The sequence below is a fragment of the Chanodichthys erythropterus genome, chromosome 13 (genome assembly GCF_024489055.1).
Source record: "Chanodichthys erythropterus isolate Z2021 chromosome 13, ASM2448905v1, whole genome shotgun sequence".
Lineage (NCBI taxonomy): Eukaryota > Metazoa > Chordata > Actinopteri > Cypriniformes > Xenocyprididae > Chanodichthys > Chanodichthys erythropterus.
In genome coordinates, this window is record NC_090233.1 from 41883684 (window position 1) to 41897853 (window position 14170).

The following is a 14170-nucleotide window of genomic DNA, read 5'->3' on the forward strand; positions in this document are numbered from 1 at the left end:
CAATCATATGCTGATGAAAATAAAGGAGAAACTGAAAGTTGTGAAATCTGGTAATGCCACTTCAACTGCTACTTATCTTTGGGAAATTTGCGTGATTATGCATGCACAATATAATATACAGAGTTATTATTATAATTATTATAGAGACATATTTTTTCATTATATGAGATACTGTTTGCACCGTAGATACATTCAATGAACTGTATGCAGCTTCTATTAATTATACCATTATTTTAAGTAACCAAATGTGGTCCATCTTTGGTTGTGGAGTTTCAGTCGGTCAAGTTCAATGTCACATCACGTCAAGTGAACCGACGAATTGGGAATCTCGCTAGAGAGACCAATCTACTACGAGTGTAACTAACTGAGCCAATCCACATTGGCATGCAATTTTTGCATTTGACTGCCACGCTCTGCAGCGTGGGTTGGTGTCTGGGGTCGCAGTGTGACGTGTAAATCGCCTTGCCCTGTGCTTTTTTTCCCAGATGTGCATGGAAAACTTGGCAGTATGGAGCCATATTGGTGCCAAAATATGGAACATCAAAAGTGCCAAAATCTGCATGAAAAGTTTTCTCCTCTCTCACTACTCTCGATGATAGGGCCCTACATATGAGGCCAAGGCACTCTTAATGCATGAGGGTAGTTCTGAGCCGGGGTTGAGCTATGCACGGCGACTGACCGTGATTAAAGTCACAGAGCTGGCCCTCGGCCAGATGATGTCCACCTTGGTGGTCTAGAAGTGCCCCTTTTCTAAACCTTGCAGAGGTGCGAGATGTCATTAAAAGAATGCTCATATCACCAAGGGTGTCGGTCCCCTGTGAAAAAAAAGAAACTATCGCAGGAAGACGACGCAACCCATCTCAGCTGAACTGTGGAACCAGATAAGTGTTGCATCGCACACTCAGACCCCACTCCAGGCCACCACAGAGCCACGTACAATGGGCATGCAGTATCAGGGATTTGGACGTGACCAACTGAAAGCAAACATCTCGGTTACATAATTCAATTCAATTCATATGTAACCCTTGTTCCCTAAAGGAGGGAATGGAGACGTCATGTCCCATTGCCACAGTTGCTGTACCAATAGATTAACATTGTATTCACTGTACACTTGTATTCTGTCTACCATTGACATTGCAGAGATATTGACTCTTCAGAAAACCATCAGAATTTGACAGTAGACTCCCACACACATTGGCTTAAAATTGACACTCGAAGTTGACAATTTCTATTTTTAATAATGGTTTATCCTTGCACATCGCTATATTATTTTTTTCAAATTCATGTGCCCTTGTAATCTTCAACCAAAGTAATTTCCCTTCCTCTTGCATTCTCTTCTCTTCTCTTCTCTTCTCTTCTCTTCTCTTCTCTTCTCTTCTCTTCTCTTCTCTTCTCTTCTCTTCTCTTCTCTGATGACGTGTTTGGCATGAAGGCAGATCCAATCTGTCACTCACATGAGATCACAGCAATAGCAAACCACGACTATCCAACCAATTCCCCATGGACAAAATTCAAGTCCCGCCCTACACCTTTTTTCCCTTGGTTTTTAAATTATTATTTATTTATTATTATTATTATTATTATTTTTAATTGTTGCTAAGAACATACAAAATCAATACCAGGGACCTTTTTCCTTATTCAAGAAGCCATTTCACGCTATAGGTCACAATCTGTTTAATTCTGTTAATTCTGATGTCACATGTCACCATTTCCAGGGTCCAAAATCAGATGCCAAAAGCAAACAATAAACGGTGCTAATATGCACTCATAATGTGATGTAATACTAACAAAAGATCATGATTCTAATGTTTGTCTCCATACTGATGACCAGACAGTTCAGACCACGACTATCTCTTTGGGATAATTTGTCTGTCAATTGTTAAACTAACTTTTCAATATGCATACATTTTACACCTTTTAAAAAAAATAAAAAATCATTAAATATGATAACAAATAAATATTTCTTGCATATTCTGTAAAAACTGACAGTTATGACAGAGGCTTCCACCCAAGAGGCTATTTGTCCCAGCCAGGTTCATCATATCCTGGTGCAGTATAGCCTCCTTTTATTTTCAAATTTGTGCTTTAAAAACTAAATTAGCGAATACTTTCTTCCCTTGATAATATATTGGAAGATGCATCATTGTCCTGTATGCTAATATGCTAAATATATGTACCCTATATTGACCTGCACAGTGGGAAATTCAGTTTTTGCCCTAAGAATTCACAAAGCCCATTAATTTAAGGGATACAAATTTATTTGATAATACAGTGAACACAGATGGACAATGAAATAATTAAACACCATTAGTGGATTGTAACAACCCTGCACAAAAGATTAACATAAAACAACAATATACAAAAAAATATATATATATATTTTAAAAGAAAGAATAGAATTTATAATTACTACACCGTCAGTTGCATTATTTAACAAGCAATTATTTACACTACTAAACAGTTTATACAGATGTTCTCTAGTCAAACGTGATAACTGTCAGCTAGAGATCATAGAGCGTTTGATGGGTATCAGGATGTTCTTCAGTGGCGTAACACAGCAGCTAATCCAGATTCACACTGAGCATATCCTACTGCTGTCTCCTGTTAAGATGAGAAACAGTTCATCATATAATATTTTGGAAGTGTTTATATTATTTTTTATACATTTTATTAATTTCAAAAATTTCCATATGGTTCCAATTTTTAGTTAAACAGCAAAACTACACACAAACAAAAAATGTTACACTAACATCTTTTCAACAGCCCGCTTGATTAAATTCTGGGTGAATTTAGACTCTGGATTCAAGCATTTCCGCTCTGCACTCTTCAAAGTGACACTGGAAATAAAAGAAAGAAAAAAGAGAAAGAAAAAAAAGGATGAGCTGAATATGATCAAAAGTGTGACAGTATGATCGTTAATGTGTGGCTAAATATAAACTGAAATATAAAATCATTGTTTTTGTCCTTACATAAACTCTTGTTTTCCACATGATTGACTTGGAGGGATGATTTCCAACTTCTCAATGTTCTTCCGTAAAACCACATCCACTCCTTTGTCAGCACAGAAGCACCTGCCTTTGTGAATCTGGTTCTGCCCTGGAAGAGAGATTGGTATTTATTAGCTGCAGAATATAATAACAAACTAATATTTAGAGGAGATACAGTTTCAAAATACATACTTGCTATTATATTAGGTCTTAATAGGCAACACTCACCTTGTACTTCTGTAGCAAGCAGACAGACTAGAAAAACAACAACTGCTGCAGTCTTCATTGTGTTTAAGGTTTTGATTGTCTAATAGTTATTACTGAAGACATTAGCTGCTTATATAGCTATCAGAAGATCAGGGGTTTACAGCACGGGCACAGTTCCCAGTTTCACTTTCACAAGCACAGCAGTTTTGATTTCCCATTTCTTTGAAATGTCTTTGCTCAAAGCTTTAGATATGTGGCTTGGTTTCATGTCGTTTAGTGTCACGATTGCTCTTGCCAATGAGGAAGAGTTTGTTTTAAGAGTTCCAGTTTTGGAAGTTGATGTGAATTCTTTGAAACACTCTTTCAGCCCAAGATAAATTTAGAGACCAAATGTAATACATTCCTGCACAAGTAGTATTAAAGCACCCATAATACTGACATTCACCCATAATGTTATTTGTTCAAACAAATAAACAACAAACAATCAAATGTGCCACAAATGTGTTCAACTCCACGTGTACAAATTGTTAAAATGATTAAATTGGATATGAAATGAATAATACTGCGATGATGAAAATCGGTGACAACACATCGAACTAGGACATGAACCATACTTCTGTTTTCAGAGGAAGAGAATCAATCATCATTTTCACTACCTCTGAGAAGCTCACATTTATATATAAAAAAAACAAACAAACAATTTGCAATGTCATGCTGATTTTTTTTTTTTTTTTAGCAAAATATGTATGTTGAAATAACCTGATAATTTTAAGTTAAAATTATGAATTAAGTGTACTCAAATATTTCAAGTTAAGAAAAATAAAAAATGTAAAACTTAAACTGTTTCCTAACTTAAAAAAATCTCATTTGACATTTTTGAGTTCTGACAACTTATTAGGGTTTACATTGAAGTAATTAACTCATTTGATTTGCAAGAACTAAAAAAAAGTTAACTATATCTTTTATGTTAATTGCTATCAAAATATATGAGCTAGCTAAGTTCTTGAAGTTAGGAGCAATTAACATGCATGAGTACTACAAACCCAAAACTTGATAGTTCTGCTTACTTAAAATTGGGAACATCATCCCCCGGTTTCACAGACAAGCCTTAAGCTAGTCCTAGACTAAGATGTCTGCTTAACTGAAAGCACCTTGTGCATAAAATATGTCAATGCCATTGTTTTGTCTCAAGATGCACACCAGTAATATTTTTTTCTAGTGTGCATTTTTAAAAGCTACTTAAATATCCTAATTGAACTAAGGTCTAATCCTGGCTTAGGTTAAGCCCTGTCTGTGAAACCGGGCCCATAACTCAAACATTTTTTTATAACTCAAATTATTTAGGTTTACAGTGTGTGGATGAAAGGTTTACCAAGATCTTTTTGTCTTTAAATTTTTAATACAGGAGCAGAGGCCTGTTGCATGAAGCTAGCTGAACAAACTCTGAGTTTCAGAGTTGACAAAACCATACAAATCCAACCTGGTTTAGATCAGGTTCAGCAGCTCACAACGTTTGGTATAAACATCCTCTGTCAACTCCGGATTTGATTCAGAGTTTGTGATTAACTCTGAAGTGTGTGCACCTGAAAATGTGATGTGCAGTGAACAGCCAATAACACAGAACATTTGAGAAGGCGGCTGAATGTACACTCTAAAAAATGCTGGGTTGTTTCAACCCAAATTTGGGTCAAATATGGACAAACCCAACCATTGGGTTAAAAAATGCATTTAAAAAAATAACCCAATGGTTGGGTTTGTCCATTTTTGACCCAAACTTGGGTTGAAATAACCCAGTATTTTTTAGAGTGTACGGTGGCCGAGAGCTCAACGCGCTGCAAATGAAGAAAACATTTTCATCAGTTTGACAACACATGCGCTGCAAAAGTTCACAACACAAGCAAATACCGAAATTTTGTGTTTGTATATTTGCATGTGTTGTGAACTTTTGCAGCAAATTGTAGGGGAATTTTACAGTTAAAGACCCAAACGACCAGATGTTGAATAAAGACCCGGAGTCAAAGATTAAAAAAAATCAATTGAAGAAAATTTTGCTGAAGAATAGTTTGCAGTTTCATCAGCAGAAGGCAGCTTCAAGTCTCACAAGGAGTTCGTAGGCTGCTCTGCGTACAATCACATTTCCACAATAATTATACTCTAACAAGAGTCTACCAACTACGTCATTATTCCAGGTTGAATGATTCTGATTGGCTAAGGAAAATAGAAAAATTTGGTTATCTTCCACACATGGATAGATAGTCAGAAGCATATCTCCATTCGTCACGATGCTGATGAGGGGACTCTGGTTTTAGGTACTGGATGTCCTATTGGGGTCATGACATGGCATCTGCTGGTCTTCAGCAGTGTGCCAGTTGTCCACCAGTACAAAGGACCTGAACATAACACTTAGCGCACTTACACAGATACACACGTTTCACAGCTTCTTCAAGGCTGTAGTTGATCTGAGCTCTGCTCTGAGCAGGAAACTTTCCCAAAACATACTGATAACATGTTCTTTTATCTCAGCTACAGCTACAGATAATATCCCAAATTGTTTTCTAGTGTTTGAAAAGGAAAAGAAATGCTATAACATACGTTGAAGAAGCCATTCAAATAATTTAACAGAAAGATAAATGTTGATTAATAACTTAAAAGATATATATTGAAGCTAAGTGAAGTAGATTCCAGAATCCACCCCTCCCTTCAGCATGTGTTGTCAAACTGATGAAGATGTGTTCATTATGTGCTGTTTTTTTTTTTTTTTTCATTTGCATGTGTTTTCTTCAGTGCAGCACGTTGAGCTCTCTCGGCCACCTTATGAATGAAAACATCAGACTATATGTATGTGTATCAACTGAATTAAAATAATAATTCATATAAGGTCACAAAGAGTTTAAAAAATACACATAAGCTTAATCTGTTTAAAAGCATATTAAATATATATTAAAGCTTGTATTTATATATGAAGAGTTTGGTTCCAAAACGCGATAAACGCCATTTTCAAAAAAATTGAGTTTCCGCCAAAATCAGTATAGTATCTGGTCTGTATTGAAAAGTCATTTATCATTTTTGCGCAAAATGTGATATCCGTCATGTTATTCTGTCATGTTTTCTCCCTTTCTTTCCAAAACGCGACAAACGCCAGTCTCCTTTTTCTGCAGAACGTGATATATCCGCTCAACCAATCACAGCGCACCATTCCACCCACTGTAAACATTGAAGGCTTTTTTAAAAAGCCGTTTTAATACCAATGTACTCTGCAAATGTGTTTATTTAACCGTGCGGTGGCGCCAGATACTCGTTAATCGGTGATGACAAATAATTTATAACATTAACAAGATGATCCGTTGAATTCATTTTGGGAGCAACGGCTGAATGTATTTTTAGTAAAATGCCTGTATATAAAATAAATATTGGCAAAGTTTAGACTCTGTCATATATGTGAATTAACTTGCTTTGTTGTGTATTTTCAATTTGAAAAATAACTTTTATATTGATGGATTAATTGCATTTTGGAAAAAAAAAAGTCATGGATTTATTGCATTTTGGGAAAAAAATAATACGTTTTTATAATAAACTTTTTAAAATAAAAATGTAGATTTGAATTTTTAATGTTTTTATAACCAAAAGATGCTATGTGAAAGTTTGAAACAGAAAATAGTGGTTTTCATCTTGCCACTTTCTTGGTAAAGAAAATATATATATATATATATATATAAATAATAAACAATTAGCAGCAGGAGACAGGCAATTTTGTCTCAAAATTGTTTTCACTATAAACTTCTTTAATTTGGATTTGGATATGCCACTTTGCTCACAGCTGATTGGTTTAGTTTTGGTTTGTGATCTCTAATCCAGAATAAAACCTGCTCCGGACCAGAGGTGCATTTCCCGAAAGCATCGTTAGGCGACTATGGTCGCAAGTTCCGTTGTTATCAGTTGTTATTGTTGTTAATGAGTCTGTGTTTCCCGAAACCATAGCACCAAGGAACATTCGCAAACAACATCACAAAGTTGTGTGGCTGGAACCCTTGATTTGTTCTATGTAATATTTTTCCATATATTGATATGTAGACTTTTCAGTTTCCTTTCATTCCTTTTCATTGTTCATTTTGTTTGTATAGCAAACCTCAGTTTTATAATGATGTTAAATAAATACAACTTTTTATTGCCAAAGCCTGTGGGCCCAGCTCGCCCTGCCCCTCCTTTTGCGAGAGCTCTTCACCCTCACCCTCCTCCATCTGTTCTAGGTGAACCAAAAACAACCGATAAAAGCTCTCAGTGATGTGTGTCGGGTCCCTGCTATGATAACAGTGCCTTTATCAAATGTTTACAGAACATGCGGGAACCCAATGTGCCTGTTGCTTTCTTTATTTCTGTTTTATTACGTGATAGAAAGCCTAAGGCCTTCTCAAACTGTTTGGCAAACCCATTTAATCTGCTGGCTACTACACATCAAACTAAGATTACTGTAGAGACAGAAAGTAAGACTGTTAAGTTAGCACTTTTAAACATCCGCTCACTTAAAAATAAATCACTTCTAGTCAATGACTTTATAACCACAAACAACCTAGATTTTATGCTTCTAAATGAAACATGGCTTGAAGACAGTTGCAGTTCAACATTCCTGAATGAAACAGCCCCTCCTAACTTTACTTTTATGAGTGTCTGCAGAGCTGTTAGGAGAGGTGGAGGTGTTGATGCTCTATTTAAAGATGTCTATCAATGCAAGCAAGTGTCATTTGGTGATTACTTATCTTTTGAATACTTGGGTATTGTGTTAAAAAGTGCTCCTTGCATTCTACTTATAGTTATTTACAGGACTCCAAAATACTCTCCAGCCTTTGTGGAGGACTTTACAGAACTGTTATCAGCAAAGTTTTGCTATTACTGGGAACTTCCACATAGAAAATGAAGAATCCAATATGGAAAAAAGAAATCATAACTGTTTTCAATACTTTTGATCTGACTCAACATGTACATGGACCTACACACAATCGTGGATGCACTCTAGATTTAATTATTAAAGGGTCTAAACATTTCATCCATTGTCATTAAGGATGTAGTGCTATCTGATCATTTCTGTATAGAGTGCCTCAGGGATGACGCATTTTTGTAGGCAAAACCCGGAAGCGAGTTAGCATTTAAGGACTTCCGGTTCCAACGCTGTCAAGTCTATGTTTTTTTTAATGGGTTTTTGCTAAATTGCCTGAAATAAGGTCTGTGGTTAACATAGCCTCTAAATATTTTCACGTTTTGATCTATGATATAAAACACACCAGTTATAACCCACTTGTGATTTTTTTTAACTTTTACTGTGTCTTAAAATCGACGGTTGCTAACAAATTGCTAAAAGGGACTACTTCCTTTGGCAGGGACTTTAGACGTCATCATTAAAAACAGGACAGTTGGACAGCATTTCTCATGAAAAAGTGGATAAGTATTCATACACAGCGCAGATCATAATCAGCGAGCATGTTTTTAAATAAAGTTGTTTTTTAAATACAGTTTGAGGAAGCTTGGTGGTGACGACGTTGATCCGCGACCATGGTGTGCTGTAGTCCGTTTATAGCCTACTGTTAGCTTTTTATATCTGACGACTTTATTTAGGCTTCAAAAGCTATAAATGTTGTGTTCACTTGTAAAGATTATCTTGATAGACAAAATGTGTAAGTGTCATAACCCTTTGTTAAACACAGAGCTTATTTTCTGCGATTTTCCAAAAGTCTATGGGAAAAATGCATAGGCTTTTAACCGAGGGAACCCGTGCGCCGCAAACTTCCGGGTTGGCCTACAAAAACGCGTCATCCCTTGGGCACTCTATTTTCTTTGATATATTGATCTCTCCAACTGTTGAAGCTAGATCTATCTCGGTCAAAAAGCGATGCTTAAATGAGAATACTAGTGCAGTGTTTATGAAGGCTATATCTTTAACACCAAGCATATCTGCAGACTCTGTTGATTTTCTCCTTGATTCTTTTAACTCAAAAGTACAGAACGTTATTGATAACATTGCTCCTGTGAAAGTCCTTGTATGAAAAGTGGCAGACAAAAAGCACCGTGGAGAAACTTAACAGCAGTGCAAAATATGAAAAGCAGTGCAGAAAAGCTGAGCGCATGTGGCGAAAGACTAAATTCAAAATCCATTATAACATCTATAAAGATATTCTTCATGCTTTCAATGTGGAACTAGGCAAAGCTAGACAGACATTCTTCTCAAATATTAGAAACAGAAACTAAAACAACACCCGCACTATTTTTGCTACTGTAGAGAGACTTAGAAACCCCCCAAGTCAGATTCCCAGTGAAATGTTCTCAGACAGCAAATGCTGTGAGTTTGCCTCCTTCTTCTCTGAGAAAATTAATAATATCAGAAAGGCAAACAGCACATCCTTGAGCTGCACTGGGGTAAAACCAACGTGATCTCATGAGAATACGTGTGTATTTTTACGTGAAGTGTGGGTCTACCCAGTGGTGTAGTCCTAAAAAAAAAAAAAAAACAACAAAAAAAACAAAAACAAAACAACAACAACAAAAACATATGTAAATATGTTTTATGTTTTTGTTCACTAGTAACATGTTTCATTAAATACAAATAAATACAGTGCATTCTAGAATTGGTTGACATTTTTAATGTTTTACAGTTTGACTTATTTAAACATGTTGCTTTGGAATTATATTCACTGTGAAAAGTGATATATCTGAAATTAAAATTTCATTTTATTCAAAAGGGTATAAAAAAAAGCAAATTATTCAAAATCTAATTTATTAACAGTATAAAAATGTGGTCACAAACAAACAAAAACAGTAGTCAGGCTGAATGGAAATTTAATCCACTCTCTGTCAGTAGGTGGCGCTTATGGAACAGCAGAAATGGAGCTGTTTCCCCGGAAACCTCTTTAAACTCAGTTTTATATTATTTATGCACATGTAAGCTTATCAGTTTGACTGAATTTTCTACTTCATTGTGTCATAAGAAGTCAAACTATATAATTTTCCATTATCATAGCATTTATTATGAATAATAGCAACCTACACATAGCCAATAGAAACAACAGAACATGTCACAGGTGTAATATAAATCTCGTGAAAATATTCCCTTAATAGATTATAAATTCTACAAGTTAGCCAAATTTACCATAAATACTACAATTAAACGATATAAATTCTAGTAAGGGTGGGTGATGAATAGTTTAAAAAGCTTCCTAATAAATGTTGGCGCAATGTGATGTTTGTCCTCTTTTCAGACTTCTGTTCATTTTGTCCATCAGTCTAGATCGCGTTTGACTTTCTCTATAGCGTTTTAAAGTGTTTCACTCTCTATTCAAATGGATCGCACATTTTATCATCAGTGTCGGGATGGCTCGTGGAAATCTTATCACACTTTTGGAGAGTGATCAGATTCAGAGTTGCCTATGTTTATGATTCCCGCACCACTCATGCATTAAATAAACAAGCTTCAGTTGCACTGATGGTCTTTTGTACGGGAACTTAGCGCTTAAAAGCACCGAACGCATGATGTAGGCTATATAATTAATTAAGTCTTATTTATTCACCATATTTCTCACGCCGTGACCGCTGCAGACTCACTGCAGCGCGAACACGCACTGTGAAGCCTTTTTTAGCCGACAATGATGAGCGGGCAAATGACAGAAGTGCTCATGCACCAATTACAACAAAGAATCGCGAGTTTACACAACAGCATTGGACGCACAGTTAAGGGGGAAGCTAACAGGAGAATATTGTATGGACTTGTATGGACAGCAAAAAACAAATGGGTATACGCAAATACTGATCCTTACAAGTCGTAATACGCAAACAGCCCTGAGCAAAAAGTAAGCATACGGCGTATGCGTGCGTATGGCCCCGACTACACCACTGGTTCTACCACACGTACATTTACTAACGTTTTCATACACACAAAAACGTACATTGACGTATTTATAGCACTAAAGCGTACAAATACTTACGTATTAGCATCTTAAAAAACGTAAAACATCTAACGTAAAGTGTGAATGTATATGAATTACCATGTATTAATATTAAAATCTTGGCTTTAATGATTCAAATATGTTGTGTTCAATTGTCATTAACGTTACATAATGTTAAACGAGACTACACTTTGAAACCTTAAAATGAATAACATTTCTATAATCGTTTTGTAATATTTTGCTGTGCGATTTTTTTCCTATGCAGTGACTGACAATACAACCATAAGATACACCAAAGCACAACATAAATTAACAAATCACACCCATTTTATTTGTTTGCTGTAACTGTTACTCCATATCTTTAGAATCCATATGTTTGCGAGGAACAGATTCAAATTCATCCCTTTATCTGTCGATCTTCACCTTCATTCTCAGCAACAGCGACCGTCACAGTCAAAACCCGCGCACGTTATGATTCAAATTTAAAAAATAGCGCCAGTGCGCCTGCGCCACCCTCGAGAAGCGTTACGACATGGTTTACGGCACTGATATCGAACGCTCATTGGTTCTCACCTGCTTCGTCGCAGATTGCGATATGTATGGGAAGCCAAACACACCAAAAGTGGTACGAGGCAGCGGGGTGTTCCAAAGCTCGCGCCGCGCTGACATGTCATCTGTATGGCGTTCGGACGAGGTCAAAAATATGACGTTGCAACTTGCACTCGTCTCACTGAACGTCTCACTGACGTCTTAATTTTTTGCTATTAAATCCATTCATTTTAAGACGCAGACGAGGCGTAGACGTCACGCAGACGTCACGTAAATCACGTGTGGCAGTGAAGTGTCGAGTCAGACGTTCACGCGTGATTCACGTGTAGCAGTGAAGTTATTTATTTATTTTTTCGCTAACACGTATCAGAACACGGTCCTCACACGGCTCAGTGCAGTGTGTGAGCCAATGCAGTATTTACCTGCACTTCATTCACTGCTCTCAATGGACGTGACATCTCAGTCTGAATTGTAACGTGACGTCTGCGTCTGACTTTTTTTAAATTTTTTTTGTCAGTTTTTAGTGCAACTTTTCCCCGGCAAACTTTCCCCGGTTAATTACGTGCATATTAAATATACATATATTAATATATAACAATTTAGACTTTTTTTTTTTTTTTTTACTTTTTTAAATTGTAAAAGTATAAAGATAACATAAAAAGTATAAAGCCTAAAAGCGAAGTTTGTGTTGCTCTTAGGTATACTCATGTCGTTTAGTTTAATGAAATCCGTTTTGAAATTTTTTACATTTGGGGGTTATTGTTTTTTTAATCTTTTTACATTTTTAATATAGCCTACATGCTTGATGGCCAACCCATCGATCGCAATCAGCTGCTAGATCTGAGACTGTTGCTGTAAATAATAATAAAATACATGGAAAAATGCATTATGCCTGATTAATGTTCAGTTTTTCAAGCACCTCTCTTCTTATATTTTACATTTAAAATATAAATTAGGATTCTAATATTATTTTATCATGTTTTCCTTTCTTTTTTAAAAAGAAAATGTTAGCTTTTATTCAGCAATAATGTTAAATTGATAAGATTTCTATATTTTGAATAATAATCTGCCAGTATTCATCAATCAATCCTGTAAAAATATCACAGAAAAATATTAAGCAGCACGATTTTTTCCGACGTTGACATTGAAGGATCATGCGTCAAAGACGACTGGAGTATGATGCTGAGAACTCAGCTTTGCATCTCAGAAATAAATATAAAGTATATTAAAATAGAAAACCATTATTTTAAATTGTAACAATATTATAATAACACTATAAACCAGACCCCGCCTCTTCAATATATAAATAAATAAAACCTTATATAAATGATTCACCAATTTTATTTGTTTGTTTATTTATTTATTTGTCGTGTCCTCGATCCTTATCGTTGCGTGAAATGAAAATAGAGCTAAACAACGACGCTGGCACTCGCTCACCAATAGATGGCGTCGTTGGCCCATGTTTAATTCATTTTATCCGACAACAGAAATAAATGATTGGGTGCTCATACAAGTATGTAAATAAATAAATAGTTTCAGTAGCCACAAGAAGAAAAGAAAACAGATAAGTTAACAAAGAAGTCATGAATAGAAGTAAAAACTACTGGAAAGAATTCTAGCAGCTGCATGGACTAACTTTAACTTGTTTATTGAAGATGCAGGACAACCAGATATCGTTGAGAAAAGATAAGTTTTTTTAAGCTTTATGATCAGTGGATTGTGTACCAAACAAGAAAAGATTAATTGAATAGGCTATATAAAGGTGTGCGATAGAGACAAAAATGATATCTCGATATTTTCTGGGATTTTTAGCCATAACCATAATCAGACTATATTTTAGCTGAGTCTGTCTTTCTCTCTCTCTTTCCCAAACACAGCTGATGTGCAGCCATTACAATATTTCAGTTTTGTTTTTAATGGCAAGGTGGTCAATTTCTTTTCGTTTCTTTAGTTAATTTAGAAATATTTTGGGAACATTCTATGTTTGTTAAAATCAAGTTTTTTTTTTTTAAGGAACAACCGAGCGGCCAGCCGCAGGAAGCGCAATGAGCATATGTTTGATCAATTTAGCCTTCTTCACAAATCAACACGACTTGCATAAAATAATATTTATGGATGAGAAAAAAGAAAAAAGAAAAAAAAAAAACATGTCATGCATTTTACCATACTAATTAAAAAAAAAAATTACCCTAGATAAATGTGCACTACTGATTAAAATAAATAAATAAATAAATAAAAACAAAAAATAATAATAAAATGTGCTCGCTTTTGTCTTTTGAGGTGTAAATGTTTTATAGTATTCTAACAGATCACCTGTCAATCACTTTGGCGAAACTATAAATCTAAATATTACAACTCCAAAATAAAAGATTGCAAATATTCTTTATTTTAGTAAAATTAGCCCATAATATAGCAGTGTTTAAACATTCGTTCTTTTGGTGTTGGTCTAGAGACTCCTAGTGGTGAATACATGCTAGAACAACTTTTTTATGATTTCTT

General features: G+C 35.4%; 1 protein-coding gene across 1 annotated transcript; it reads right to left on the minus strand.

Moving 5' to 3' along the window:
- Positions 1-2275: 2275 nt before the first annotated feature.
- LOC137034836 (C-X-C motif chemokine 11-6-like) lies at positions 2276-3283 on the minus strand. The gene is made up of 4 exons (XM_067408037.1): positions 3216-3283; positions 2970-3096; positions 2751-2837; positions 2276-2601 (listed from the first exon to the last, which is right to left on the minus strand). The coding sequence occupies exons 1-4, from the start codon at positions 3271-3273 to the stop codon at positions 2589-2591; spliced, it is 285 nt and encodes a 94-aa protein (XP_067264138.1). The 5' UTR covers positions 3274-3283; the 3' UTR covers positions 2276-2588.
- Between the last annotated feature and the right edge of the window lie 10887 nt (positions 3284-14170).